Source organism: Chiloscyllium punctatum, chromosome 45 (assembly GCF_047496795.1).
Source record: "Chiloscyllium punctatum isolate Juve2018m chromosome 45, sChiPun1.3, whole genome shotgun sequence".
NCBI classification, from domain to species: Eukaryota; Metazoa; Chordata; class Chondrichthyes; order Orectolobiformes; family Hemiscylliidae; genus Chiloscyllium; species Chiloscyllium punctatum.
In genome coordinates this window covers 17,138,168-17,153,315 of record NC_092783.1, presented here as the reverse complement: position 1 = coordinate 17,153,315, position 15,148 = coordinate 17,138,168, and the positions used below count along the sequence as shown (strand labels likewise).

Sequence of the window (15,148 nt, the reverse complement as noted above, 5' to 3'; positions counted from 1 at the left end):
GACCACCATTCCATGTTCCTTCCTGTTTACAATAATCCTTGACACTGTTTCAAGAATCTGTCTCTCTTGATTTTGTACATGTTCAGCCTCAAGGACAGCATGGTAGCTTAGTGGTTAGTACTACTGCCTCGTGGCACCAGGGACCTGGGTTCAATTCCTCCATTGGATAACTGTCTGTGTGAAGTTTGCACATTCTACCTGTCTCAATGTGGGTTTCCTACGGGTGCTCTGGTTTCTTCCCACAGTCTAAAGGTGTGCAGGTCAGGTGGATTGGGTACAAGAAATGCAGGGTTAAAGTGATGGGATGTTGGTTCTGGGTAGGATGCTCCCAATATGATTGGTATGGATCCAATGGGCTGAATGGCCTCCTTCCACACTGTTGGGATTCTATGTTTCTATTGTTCGCTGGGATTGAGAATTCTGAAAGTTCATGATTCTCTGAGAGAATAAATTCTTCCTCATCTCCACCTTCAAACAGTGAACCATGATTATAAAACTATGCAACTTTCCCATCTGAGTTATATTACTATCTCACACTCACTCTAACTCTGCCACTGCACACACTTCTCACAAACGCTCATAGAGTGCACTCTCACTATTACATACACGTGTCTGCTTAACAGCTCTCACCTGCTGCATTCTCCCAAATTACTAATCCTTCCTGCTTTCTGGACTTCCCTCTCACTCATTGACAGATCCTTCCTCTGCCCATGCATCAGTATTAACTCTCCTCCATTCACTCCCAACAGACTCAACCACTACCTTTGTCACATTGCAATTACTCTCCCTCACACCCAACTGAGGCTGCCATAGTAACCTGACTTTGCCACCTGTAACTCCTGCACTGCTTGCACTTGACCTGCAGGACTGATCACAGTTTGATCCCAGACTGTTTCAAACCATATAATCTCTTATAGATCCAAGCCCCTAACTGAGTGTGGCCAAACCTCTGGACTTTTATATATGGCCACTTGTTCAAAGCACATGTGTGTTTGCCAAATAAACTATGTCACGTGGTGGAACAAAGTGCTGCACAATGATTTGTGCCTATCCCTGATTTGACCAATAGACTGACTATTACATGGTCCTTACTCTCACAAACTTCTTCTTCTGAACTGAAAAAAACCCCACAATGCAACTCGCAATGACTGGCATCCTGTAACTGTGAGCTAACGATTCTGTGCTAAGGAAGCAAAGTGAGGAGGAGAGGTTTCACATTGCTTTCCCAGTGCTCGCTCATTAATGTGAGCACTGATTTACTGGTGCCGGCCTCTATGTGACTCAATTTGTTTCCTTAGCACACTTTCACTGACGTCAGCCCTAATCTGCAGGCTGCCAAACTCTCAGAAATAAAGTGAGTGACCGCTAATAAAGCAAGATACGAACCACGTAGTTGTATGAGATGTGAAGTGAATAGGCAGAAGTGTGCAAGTTATAGTTATGCTGAGCTTCAACGAGAACTTCTGAAGGATTTAAGTGGTGCGTTGGTCCAAGGGTGGGCATGAGAGTGTGATGGGGCTGGTGGTTTGCTGATGTAGAGTTGTGTGGATGAAGGGTTGAGGAGGGAGGTGGATAGGCAGCATCCATGAATGTTGTTCTGAAGATGCAGTGGGCTGGAGGCTGGCCCAGACATTTGGTGAGTTGCACCAATCACTTGCCCCGCTCTGATTTACACAACAGGAGCCCACACCATTCAGTATCTCGGGAAGGTGGAGAAGTAGAAATGGTGTCAGAATAAAGTGAGTCAGGGCTTTAATGGAACACAAACACATAGAAGTGATCAATAGTGAGATTCTGAAGACATTTTTCACCTTGAGGGGAAAATCAGGAAAGATTTTCTTGACATCAACAGTCTGATTACTTCATTATCATTGTATTTTCCTATTGTTCACCCCATCTTTTACATTACACTAAAAGAAGGAAAATCCATCTGATGTCTGGAATGCCAACTCTGTTTGGACATATTCCTGAAGATTTTATAATCCCCTCCCAGTACAATCATTCTCTTGACAAACAACCTTCCACACAAGTCAGACTCTAAACAAATAGAATTTTACCGTGGTCTTCAGGAGACTGACTTCTGGCTAAAATAGAGGGGCAGAGGTGACACCTGCAAGCCCAAGGACTGGCTCAACGCTTTTACCACAGACATTATGCTAATTGGTAGCTAGAAAGCCCACCTGTCCAATTAAAAATAGCAGGTGGGCTGCCCATTCAGAAGGTTGGTGACTCAAAACTCAACAACCTGCAAAAGTCTGCCCTTTGAGTGGGTTTGATGACTGGGGACTGACAATACCTGCCTTTGTGTATTATTATTTTTTAGCCATTCATGGGACTTGGACATCACTGGCTGGACCAATATTTATTGACCCGCCCCTAGTTATCTTATTGAGAAGGTGGTGGTGAACTGCCTTCCTAAATCACTGAAGTCCACATGTTGTAGGCTGACCCACAATGCCTCTAGGGAGGGAGATTTGGGATCTTGACAGTGAAGGAACAGTGGTATATTTCCATGTCAGGATGATGAGTGATTTAAAGGTGATGACATTCCATAAGTATCCATAAATAAAACATTTATATGGAAAACAAAACAAACCAAAGTATTTAATGAAAAGAAAAAGCATTTTATTAAATGTCCCATAATTATTTTTCTTTTCATTTTCCCTCATGATACCAGTCAGGAGGTCAATACATAATTCTTAGAAACTCCAGAAAATCCTGTTGGTAACTCTAACTGTCCTCATCTCTATGTTCCCACAGAATGTCTGTCAATCCCCCTCAGAAATATCTGTCAATCCCCCTCAGAAATGATGATAACTTTCAGTAACATCACCTTTCATTCTTCTAAATTCAAATGAGCTTGGCTCAAGCTCACCCAAACTTGGAAAGCTTGCCCAAACCTTCACCATTAGACAAAACTTGCGGGATTCAGTTCCTCTAATCTTCAGGTCACTACTTTCGACCATGGAGATCATCACCTGTGCTTACTTGGTACCAATAGGCCAATCCCAAGCAAGTCCCAGCCCAGTCCTATTTAATGATTTCTCTGCAATACTTTACAAAAAAAGCTTGAGGTAGAACTAGTAAGTGGTGCAAATGTTTGGTCTGATATGTGTTGTCATGACCCAGTAAGGGAAAGGGTACTTTCTGAGCTCCACTACCTGCAGACTTATTGCAGCTGTTAATGATTTAATTAAGTTACTAAGTGTACCTGTTTACCTGTCTGATGGACTCAGGTTATTTGAGAACACTGACCAGTTTTCTGTACTGAAGAAGTTACTATTTATTGCCACAGAAAGCCACTGGAAAATATGAATGATCCAATGTATGGGTGGCATGGTGGTTAGCACTGCTGCCTCACAGTGCAAGAGACCTGGGTTCAATTCCCGCCTCAGGCAACTGTCTGTGTGGAGTTTGCGCATTCTCCGGGTGTTCTGGTTTCCTCCTGCAGTCCAAAAATGGGTAGATTAGGTGAATTGGCCATGCTAAATTACGTGTGGGGGTTGGGTTGCTCTTCAGAGGGTCAGTGTGGACTTGTTGGGCTGAAGGGCTTTTTTCCACACTGTAAGTAATCTAATCTAGTTCAGGCTCTTTTAGCTGTCAGATTGTTTTTTTTCCCAAATATACACTCCTCAGGAAGCTGAACACATTTATATAAAAGTTGAAGGTAGCTGTGAACTGTAGGTATTCACACTACAGGCATTCACTGACTGCAAAGTGTATTAGCTAACAACAGGTAAAAGGCTATCATGGAACCTCCTCTGAGCTGCAAATCTAATCCTTTGAAGGATGTTTAGTCTAGATGACAGAACCCTTCAGAGAATTACCAAGCCCACTTCAGAATTTAGATAACACCAAAAGACTTACATTAATCTATCCAGCCAGACTATACGTAAATTAAATTCACAATTCAATTGACATGAGGCAGATACAAATTATGAATGAAATGCTTGGACAATTTTCATACCAACTAATCTGCATATAAATGAATCACAAACATCAGTTGGAGGAGAAACAGAAGTCTTAATGGTCGGGGGGCAATATGAGTTGTCAACTGCATCGATTGGCATTCTGCCTCTGAAGTGCCTTCTGCAATGTGGGCTCAGACTTCAGGTGCTGACCACCCAGGGCAGCATTTCTGAGGACAGTGTTAGCATCTGCACAGGGACTGGCTGCTGGAGAACGATGGTGCCTTGATGCAAGGGAGAGGGAAACCACCCGAGAGTCCTCACTCAATGACTTAAACTATTTAAACCTGCAAGTTATTCAGGATTTAACCCAGAATTTTAGACTGAACAGTCAGTGCATGGATTCTCAATTTGCCAGAGTGAAGCAAGTAAGGTGAGTATGGAATGCTGTTCCTGTGCAGAAACAAACACATCCGACATAGTTAGACTCTGAGTCACAGCTGGAAAGGAACAGTTGAAGTAAGGGTGCAGATGTTAGTTGAAAGGCGAGCTATTACAGATATCCCTTAAACATCCCAAGATACTATCTAAGATCATTAATGTGCTGTCTCCTTTTCTTGGTGTATAAAATGATACAATTTATTTAATTATACGTTAATTTTGATTCTTAATCTCATTGCCTAATGATATGTAAAAATATGAAAAAAACCTGGAGATTCTCATTTCACTATTACTTTTTTCAACCATCAGGGAAGCGCAATGTTGATACTCCCTTGAAAGATGGAGCTTCCACACTGGGACTAGTTTTATAGCAATGCTGTAGATTAATCCAATTTAAGATATTCTCACTTTTACTGGCTTTTTAAAAATTGTTTATGGGATGTAGATGCTACTAACTGGGCCAGCATTGATTGCCTGTCCCTAATTTCCCTTGTAGCTATCGAGATGATTTCAAACAGCAGTGAGACCCTATACTTTTCAGATTGTCTAGAATTACCAGTTAACCAGACTGGGTAAAGGCAATAGATTTCCCTCCCCAAAGAATCCTAGTGAAGCAAATCCCTTCTTATAACAATCAATAATTTTTAATATTGAATTCAGATTTCACCATATGATTCAAACCCAATATTATTTTGGGACTTTGGCCTACTCACCAATCACAATATCATTACGTTAATACCTTCTCCTTACACCACAATGTTAGCCATGTGGGCAGTAGCAATGGTGGAACTACGAAAGATAATGCTACACCTCTACATGAACCTTCTGTCGAAGTAGGGATGTAGAGTTGGATTGGTCTGGGTGTAGATATGTCTTTAGGTTCAATGGGTGGCCTGTTGATGAGTGAACTGATTTTATTGTGAGGTTAGCTCTTAATATTTGTGGCGAAAACTCATCAGTCTATGAGGATGTTCATTACACTCTAAGCATTCTTAGTCATTCTCTGTAGCTTTCAATGCCCTCCCCTAGCCACCCCCTCCTCCCCCCCCCACCCCCCCACCCCCACCCCCACCCAACCGTCACCCCCAGTACATCCACAGAACACACATCTTCTAATCTTTCCCCGACTGGTCCCCCTACACTCATTGATTGGTTTGCTAGAAACATACCACATCTCTTTATTCATTTCATGGACAATTATGTGATAATATCCAGTGTAGTCCAAGCTTGACATTGTATTACTGCAGCAGATAGAGTGTTTAATGTGTAATGTTATGTTTTATATTCAGAAAAGCTTAATATTTCAGTTTGATTTGATGCCACTCAGTTTACAGAGGCTGTGACATATCTACGTGGTGTGTTGTGTTCCATCTGAGTGTAACAAATGATTAGTTGAGAATACTACATGACTTCCTTCTACCAAGAATATGGCAAAAAACCTTTTCTGCCCGCCTGCATTGTCGTTTGTTGCAACTGAAATCAAAACAAAAATAAAATGTTTTTGATGAAATCCATTTTGATTTAAATTATTGCGGTTCCACAAGCTCATCTGAAGAGATACAAATTGATTTCTCCCAGCCAGGAGAAAATTCAAATGCATTTTTAACACTGCTAGCATGAGAATGTGGCATGGTTACTGGGTGACGTCTCATAATTGTGAATTGAAAAGCTATTCCAGCTGTCAGAAATGATAAATCTGCCGTGTTGTTTTAAATCTAGTCCCATTGTGAAAGCTCCATCTATAGAGGTACCGTTACAATCTCGCTGCCGTGGTGGTTCAAGCAAGCGACAGTGAATCTTCACCATGCATCATTAGGCAGTGAGTTTAAGAACCAGCCGTGATGTGTAATTAAATAAATGTGCTATTTTACGCACCAAGAAAAGGAGAGAAACACAAATGGCAAAAATAGGGTAGCAACAAATATTTCTTATCCAACAAAGTTTCTTGTCACTCCTGAAAATGGCAGGTAACAATTGTGTACAACATGAAGGTTGCACTGGACCCATTAGGGTCCCGAGCTTTGGGGAACTGACATGTGGGATTCATGATTATTTGAACCAATACTTTATTTGAATGTTGTGAACTTTCTGTTTGTTACCCAGGTTTTTGTTATTAAATGCTGTGGTCATTGTTGAAGAGGTTGGTGACTAGCAACAAACATCTTGTGTCTTGTGGTTTGAACCTGTGCATACGATCCTCAAGAAATGTTTGCTGAGTGTTCTGCTCCAACAATATGTTGGTCAGCTGGGTCTCCTTTCATACACAATTGATTCCTAATGTACTCCCACCGGGTTCTTTGAAGAGCACATCTCAGACAGCAGGTTAGCTGTCTGTCCATTCATGTCTGTTAGTAGGATATGACTATGTGCAAAATGACTGCCATACTTGCTCCTACATCCTTTCCTGCGCTTCAACATATTTACTTGTCTGCAACATCCTCTCAGATTTTTTGATGTAGTATGGTGCCATGTAAATCATCACTTTCAATAAATACCACTTTTTTCAGCTTTGATGAAGAATCATTGCACACAAAATGTTAACTCTATTACTTTTCACTGATGCTGCTAGACCTGCTGAGTTTTGCCAGCAACTTCTATACTTGTTCCACTTTGTTCAGTGCTTTTGATGACCTATTCAGGAAGTTAAAGAGAGGAAGAGAAGCTAATATCCACATTTAATCACTAAAGGTTACAATTCTTAGCCATTAAGTGATCTTTCTGCAATTACAATTTGTAAAAGACTTGTAAACAGTTGTGTTCACGTAACTGATGGAAAAATATTCAATGCAACAAAGAGTAGACAAGTTAACCAAGTGGGATGAAACATAGTAGATGGAATATAATGCGGGGAAAGGTGAAGTTATGCACTTTGGCAGGAAGAATAGTGGAGCTGAATATTATTTAAATAGAGAAAAGTGAGGGAAACTGAGGGAATTTAAGATTCTTGAAACACGAAAAGCTAGAATCCAAATTCAGCATGAATTAGGGAATTTTATTTCAAAGGAAATGGAGTATAATTTAGGGCGGTTTCATTAAAATATGTCAGACCACAGTTGGAATACTGTGAACAGTTTTGAGCTCGTTATCAAAGGAAAGATATACTGACATTGCAGGCAGTCCAGAGATACTAAGTGTAGAATGTGTCTTATGTGGAGAGTTTGTACTTGAAAGAAGAGAGGCAATCTAATTGAAATATACAAGATTCTTAGGGGATTTGACAAATACAAATTTTCTGTAAAAAGGTATTGTGACAGGTAACCAGAAGCTTGATCAGTTTTGTAGGTTTGAAGGAACATCTTTATAGAAGATGAAAAATTGAGAGGCAGAGAACCAAAGGAGGGGAATTCCAGAACTTAGACCTGAGGTAGCTAAAAGTGCATCCACCAATGGTGGAGTGATTAATATTTATGTTACTCAAAACTGGAGAAGAACAATGATTGCAAAAAGGTTATACAATTGAAAAAGGTTCCATAATAGGGCAGGGTGACATCATGGAAGGAATGGAAAACAAGAATGGACATCTTATGTTTGAATTGGTGTCCAACGAAGATCCAATGTTGTTCAGTGAACTGAGTGTTCAGAGGTTAATGATCCCTTAGCTACATGACATGCAGTAAGATCGAACAATTATGGGGATGTTCCAGTGCAATATACTGTTCCAAACATTCAGTTTTTAGACTGAGAGTTCAAAATCAGCAAAATATTCAAAAATTATCCATGAATACCACTAACTTTTGACTTATTGAGGTGCTTTCCTCTCTGAGTGAGACGTTTGTGGGTTCAAGTCCAACTGCAGGGACCGAAGCAGGTTGACACTCCAGTACAATGCTTAGGGAATACTGTTCTGTTAGAGATACTCACTTTTAGGTAGATGTTAAACTCTCATACAAGGACCCTCTCAGGTGAATATAAAAGACCCCATGACATTATTTTAAAAAAGAATAGGAAAGCTTTCTACAATTTCCTGGTCAAAATTTATCCTTCAACCAACACCAAGAAAACATGATCTCCCTGTTATGATATTGCAATTTGTTGGTTCTTGGTCTGTGCACATCTGGCTGTTACTTCTCCTACAAGATAGTAATTGCACTTCAAAATTAACATAAAATATTTTGGTTCATGAAAGATGCGGTGTTGATGTGTTTACCATCCTTCCTGTTATACTCCTGGTAGCCAACTAGTAAAAGAAGAAACCAAAGCCAGACTTTTGTAGTATAACTTTATTTACAAACTGAAACATTGCATGTATCTCCTGACTCGATTCTATAAGTGTCTCAAGTAACCATTCAATCAATGCGCTCTACCATAATGTATGCACTTAACCTCAATTAATATCTTCCTAGCTGACATATCCCAACCACTGAGTTCAGATATGAAGTTAATTTTCTTTTGATTATTTATTCTAGGCACAGTTCCTTTAAGAGACACTTGCCAAGGCAGATGCATGTATCGAGCGTTGACTTCAGCACAGACTCCTTGCCGCATAAAGAACAAGCTACAAGCATCGGCCGGATCAAACCGGAGCTCTACAAACAGAAATCTGTGGATTCAGAAGACACAAAGAGAGAAGGTGGGAAAACCTGCGGGAAAATCAACTTCATGTTAAAATACGACTATGAGAACGAAATGCTGGTTGTTACAATCCTCAAGGCTTTTGACTTGCCTGCGAAAGATTTTTGTGGCAGCTCAGACCCCTATGTCAAAATCTACCTTCTCCCCGATCGGAAAAGGAAGCTCCAGACCAGAGTGCACAGAAAGACACTCAATCCTACTTTCGATGAGAGCTTCCAGTTCCCTGTGTCCTATGATGAACTCGCCAACAGGAAGCTACACTTAAGTGTATATGACTTTGACAGGTTTTCTAGACACGACATGATTGGGGAGGTGATTTTAGAGAACCTGTTTGAGATTTCAGACCTCTCCCGGGATACCTCCATCTGGAAGGATATTCAATACGCCACAACTGTGAGTATTTAAGTCTCTTTATGTCAATTTCTGCATCCATTTGCTCCGAATTGAATGAGTTGCTGTTATACTTACCACCCTATTAACAAGTTATGAACCATTGCAGGATCTGTGCACATGAATGAGACTAGTACTTGAGACAGTGTCTGCAGTTTTAGAGATGTGGCCATTTACTTGCAATATTGGGGTAAAATGTTTTGCAAACTGGCAGGCTACTTTATAATCTTGATTGCTTTCTCCCCCTAACCCGTTGAAAACATCCTACCATTTTGAACTGAATTTGAATCCAAGTCTTAGTGGTACAAAAGCAAGTTCTAATTCACTTTTTCACTCCATTATCAGAATCACTCTTACAAAAGCTAAGGACGAAGAGTCTCAACATGTTGAATCTACTTCTGCATTTTGCCAAAAGTTGCTGTTCATCCTCTTGTTAACATTTTATTCAATGATATGCAATTGAGGTTTCAAGAAAAAAATGGCCACTAAATGTAAGAGGAATAACCTTAAAGTGACTTTGGTGACACAAACTTGCTTCAACATTGTAACTGAATTAGCTTATACCCCATCTACTGAGGTATATTTTGTCTCACACATGTTAAAAATGTCTAGTTGTAAACAGGACATTAAAATAGCTGAAAATATCAATTATTCCAAATGTGAGTCTCTCCAATATCACAAACTCATGTTTAATTGTTAACATACACTGTAACATACATGTAAATGTTGTTGCTGACATTGATTGGGAGGCATTGGTTCACATAACCCTCTAAGTCTGCTAACACATGTGCAGTCTCTCATACCATAGCTTTTACTATAGTTATAGGATGGTCTTCTTACTGTAACTTTCTCTTGGCATCTTAACATTTCACTTACCGTTTTGATTACAGAGATCAATTGCTCATACAAAGGCATAATATAGGAACAGAAGTAGACCATTTGGCCCCACAAGCCTGTTCCACTATTCAGTAAGCAGTTCGTAAACTTATGTTGAATTTTGCCTGAAAGTATCTGAAGCATTGTAAACTGCCAAGACTATGGACACGTCAGTGAGATTAGAATGTTCAACTGGCACAACCTTGATCAGCTGAATGTCCTCTTTCTATTCTATAACCTTTCTTGTCAAGGAGCCCCATTACAAATGTCAATACAGGCTTTCTAAAGGAGCTGTAATCCATTTAAAAGTTCTGCCTTTTAAATATTTGAACAAGAGTGTCGAGTCTTACAAAGAATGCTTTCCATTCTATATTGTTGATAAAAGCCTAAGAGTTTCCATTACTGGATTATTGTTGCATTACTAGTTTTACAACCATCCATTATGACAGTTGGGTGCCTGTCACTTCCAATTTGATTGACAGCTCATGTGGTTATCTTTGACATGACAACTAAATTCCAATGATTGCTGGTAAATGGGATTGCACACTTGAATTAAATGTATGTTTTTTACAAGGTTTTATGCAATTGTAAGAATATAAGTAGCGTTTTTATGGATGAGTGAACTATGCAATAGACAGTTAAATCTTTATTTAAGAGAACCTTATTTTGTTCCTGTATTTTATGGCTAGTCAACATTTCATGGCTATTGGGTAACATGACCTGCTAGTTGTAAATGTGAAATGTAAGTGGTGGATATGGGCATGGGGTGGCTTGGGTTAGTAATAAGTGGCATAAGGTTTAGCAAGGGCCGTGAAGCTTGGTAGTGGGGCATCTTCCTCACTACCTGTAGTATTGCCTCCCAAACTTCTAATGTAGCCCACATAATTGCCCCCATTCTACCCCAGCATCTGAACTGAAAATCCAGCAGTCATTTTTAAAAGTTGGAATCAAGGGTTTGCATCTGACTGTTGAACAAAATCCCTGACTTCAGTGCACTATCACCTGTCCTTTCTCTGTGCTCTGATAATGCCTTTTCTTGACACTGGTGTAAGGATAAATGATACAATTTACAATCCCTCCAATAGAATCTTTACAGAGCAAAATGCTCGGAGTTCCCGAGTAGGTAAACTTATGTCAAAATACAAATGGTTGAAATGGCCAGATGATGGAAACTCAGAACTAGAGAAACAACTCTCTGCGAATAACATTTGGACTGTGGAGTAAGTAATAAAATAAACATTTGCATTGTACTGGGAGTGCGACAATTGGAACTTTTTTTCCACTTTTTAATTCATTTAACTCATTAATTCTGAATTGTATGAATAGTGACATTTCCCTGTTTCCAAAAAAAAGATGTTGGTAACCTCTAATTTTGTGAGGGTTCATCTGAAATGTTGTTTGATAAGGCTACATCAAACATTCCATTTAACCACAAGTTGCATACTTCAGGTGATTAATGTTTGGTTATGGTTTTGTTACGACGGTGGTTGGAGTGGTGTGCTGTTTCCTTTTCTCATCCCACTCCTCCACTAGTCACAACATTTCTTTATAATTTAATCAGGTTTGTGATGTGGTCAACTAGACAGACCTCAGACTGTGACAGACTCCACATGAAGAACAAGTCAGCCAGGTTTCTTTCATCAATGACTAAACAAATGGCTGATTATTTACAGATTAGATTGTAAAATACACTAGTTGGAGGAGAAACAAAAAGAAATCTTCACAGCATGTTAAGATTAGATTAGATTCCCTACAGTGTGGAAACAGACCCTTCAGCCCAACCAGTCCACACCAACTCTCCAAAGAGTAACCCACCCAGACCCATTTCCCTCTGAGTAATGCACCTAGCACTACAGACAATTTAGCATGGCCAATTCACCTGACCTGCACATCTTTGTGACTGTGGGAGGAAACCCACGCAGCCACGGGGAGAATGCACAAACTCCACACAGACAGTCACCCGAGGCTGGAATCAAACCTGGGACCCTGTGAGGCAGCAGTGTTAACCACTGAGCCACCGTGCCACCCCTTTAAACTACTTTGGTTAAGCCACAGTTAAAAGCACTTTAAATGGTGAAAATAGCCCAAATGGTGTACGGATTCCAAGCTATCGTGCTGCTGCTGGCAGCTCTGGATCTCTTCCTGGAATGGTTCTAGTTTGTTGGATTCCCTTTGCTGGTGAGATAGATTCCAACAGATCATCTCCAGGAATCCTCCACAAGTGGTAAAGAAGAAAACTGGGGAATTTTCAACTCACACGTTTTACTGAGAAGAGTCATAAAGGAAGAGGTAGGGAGTAATGAACTGCTAATCTTCACATTCCCTCTCTATCAATTCGCAAATATAATTGTCATATTATATTCACTTTCTGTACCATGTGACCTCTCTTTGACAGATCTCCAGAATGTATTAATCTCATTGAGCTCCCCTCCTCCTTGCAAATACAGCTTTTTATGCTGCTTTTTCTTAGTAAAGCAACGTTTGAGTAAAAGTTCAAGCTATATGTATTTAGGCCCACATAATCTTTCAAAAAATACTTGAATAATGTCTTTGCATAATAGTATTAAAATAGCAAATTTGACCAATTCCAACTGGTATTGGTTTCACAATTCAGAAATGGTTATAAATCAGGACCAGGCAATATCAAACTAGCTTGCAGATTGTCCAATTACAGGGCTAGTACATCTCAACTGCATACAGGAGGAACACTGTCTATACATGTCTCTTTGAAAGAATTTAGAAATAACACCTTTTGAATGTTGACACTGTCAAGACAAGATGTCATTATAACAAATAACAAAGGAATAGTGCAGGACCTGAATCAGTGTTTTCACAGTGGGAGACACTAGTAGTATAACAGAATTTCAAGAGAGTCAAGGGAAAAGGTGAGTAGGGAGAAGGTGCTGGGGAAACTGATAAATCACCCAGACCAGATGGACTACACCCTGGAGCTCTGAAGGAGATAGCTAAGGAGATTGTGGGGGCAATAGTCCTTTCAAGGATTGAAATGATCTTTCAAGAATTACTGGAGTCAGAGAAGGTCCCAGAAGAATGGAAAATAACTAATTTAATACTCCTGTTTAAGAAGGGAGTGAGGGAGAAGTCAGGAAATTATAGGCCGGTTAGGCTGGTCTAGGTCATTGGTAAGGTTTCCGAGTCCATTTTAGTGATGATATTGTGGAGTATTTTGGAGGTGCGTGGTAAAGCAAGGTTGAGTTAGCACAGCTTTATCAATGGGGCGTCATGCCTGACAAATCTGTTAGAATTCTTTGAGAAGGTAATGACCAAGTCAGACAAAAGAGAGCCAGTGCAAATGATCTATTTGAATTTCCAGATGGCCATTGACAAGGTGCCTCACAGGAGACTACTAAATAAGAGAATAGCCTATAGTATTGGGGACAAGATACTAGCATGATAATTTGAGACAAACAAAAACTGCAGATGCTCGATTCCAAGATAGACAGACAGGAAGCTGGAAGAACACAGCAAGCCAGGCAGCATCAGAAGGTGGAGAAGTTGATGTTTTGGGTCTAACCTTCTTCAGTCCTGAAGAAGTGTTACAGCTGAAACATCGACTTCTCCATCTCCTGATAGATAAAGGATTGGCTGACTGGCAGAAGGCAGAGAATGGGGATAAAGGACTCTTTTTCTGGATGGCAACTGTCGACTAGTAGAGTTAAAAAGGTTTTTGTGGACCACAACTCTTCATTAATAAATTAACAATCTGGATAAAGGAAATGAGGGTATTGCTTTAAGTTTGCAGATGATACAAAGACAGGTGGAGGTACAGGTCGTGTTGAGGAAGTGGGGAGGTACTGACTAGGAGAGTGGGCAAAGAAGTGCCAAATGGAATACAATGTGGGAAAGTTTGAGGTTATGCACTTTAGTAGGAAGAATAGAGGCATTGACTATTTTCTATGGGGGGAAAAACTTCAGTAATGTGAAGCACAAAGGGACTAAGGAGTCCTAGTTCAGAATTCTCTTAACATTAGCATGCAGGCTCAGTTGGCAGTAAAGAAGCCAAATGCAATGTTAGCATTCATTTGGAGAGGGGTAGAATACAAGAACAGAAATATACTGCTGAGACTGCACATGACCACCTTTAGAATATTGTGAACAGTTTTGGGCCCGCTTTCTAAGGAAGGATGTGTTGACATTGGAGATGGTCCAGAGGAGGTTCACAAGAATGACCCTAAGAATGAAGAATTTGTCATATATGTCATATTTGGGTCTGTAGTCGATGGAGTTTAGAAGGATGAGGTGGGATCTGATTACCGAATACTGAGAGACCTGGATAGAGTGGGTGTGGAGACAATGTTTCCACCCGTAGAAAGGACGAAGGTCCAAGGGCAGAGCCTCCGAGTGAAGGGACGACCTTTCGAACTGAGATGAGGTGGAATTTCTTCAGTCAGTGGTTGGCAAATTTCTGGAACTCATTGCTGCAGAAGACTGTGAGGCTAAGTTTTCAATGTATTTAAGACAGAGAAAGATAAGGTCTTGATTAGTAAGCAGATCAAGAGTTGGGGGACAAGACAGGAAGAGGGAATTGAGAAACCTATTGAATGGTGGAGCAAACTCAATGGGCTGAATGGCCTAATTCTGCTGCTTTACCTTGTGGTCTTCCAATGAGCAGGCAACAGTCAGCAAAGTGAATCCCCGACCTGTCTATGCCATGGATGAAACTGGGAAGAACGTCAGCAAACTGCAAATGCTCAAGTTAAGCCAGCAATAATATACAGAAGATTGGAGATTACATGCCATATATGGCAAGTTGTTCATAGTCCAAGTGGCATATTGCCATCACAACAGAAGGCAAATATATCAAGTTAAAACAAATGTGCAAATGGGAAACAGATTGTTCAAACCCCTCCCTACAATCCTGTAGCAGCATGGCTGTTAATACCAATGCATGGAAGAACAATTTATTACAGGCAGGAGGCACTTTGAAATTGGAGAGAGCA

At 40.3% G+C, this 15,148-nt stretch overlaps 1 protein-coding gene across 2 annotated transcripts in view; it reads left to right on the top strand.

Annotated features, from left to right (window-relative positions):
• Positions 1 to 15,148, top strand: part of LOC140467191 (synaptotagmin-6-like) — a 294,594-nt gene that overhangs the window by 157,236 nt on the left and 122,210 nt on the right. For both annotated transcript variants that reach the window (XM_072563374.1, XM_072563373.1), the window contains exon 3: positions 8,756 to 9,314. In XM_072563374.1, the coding sequence (XP_072419475.1) occupies positions 8,756 to 9,314 (559 nt within the window). The remainder of the gene's footprint in view (positions 1 to 8,755; positions 9,315 to 15,148) is intronic.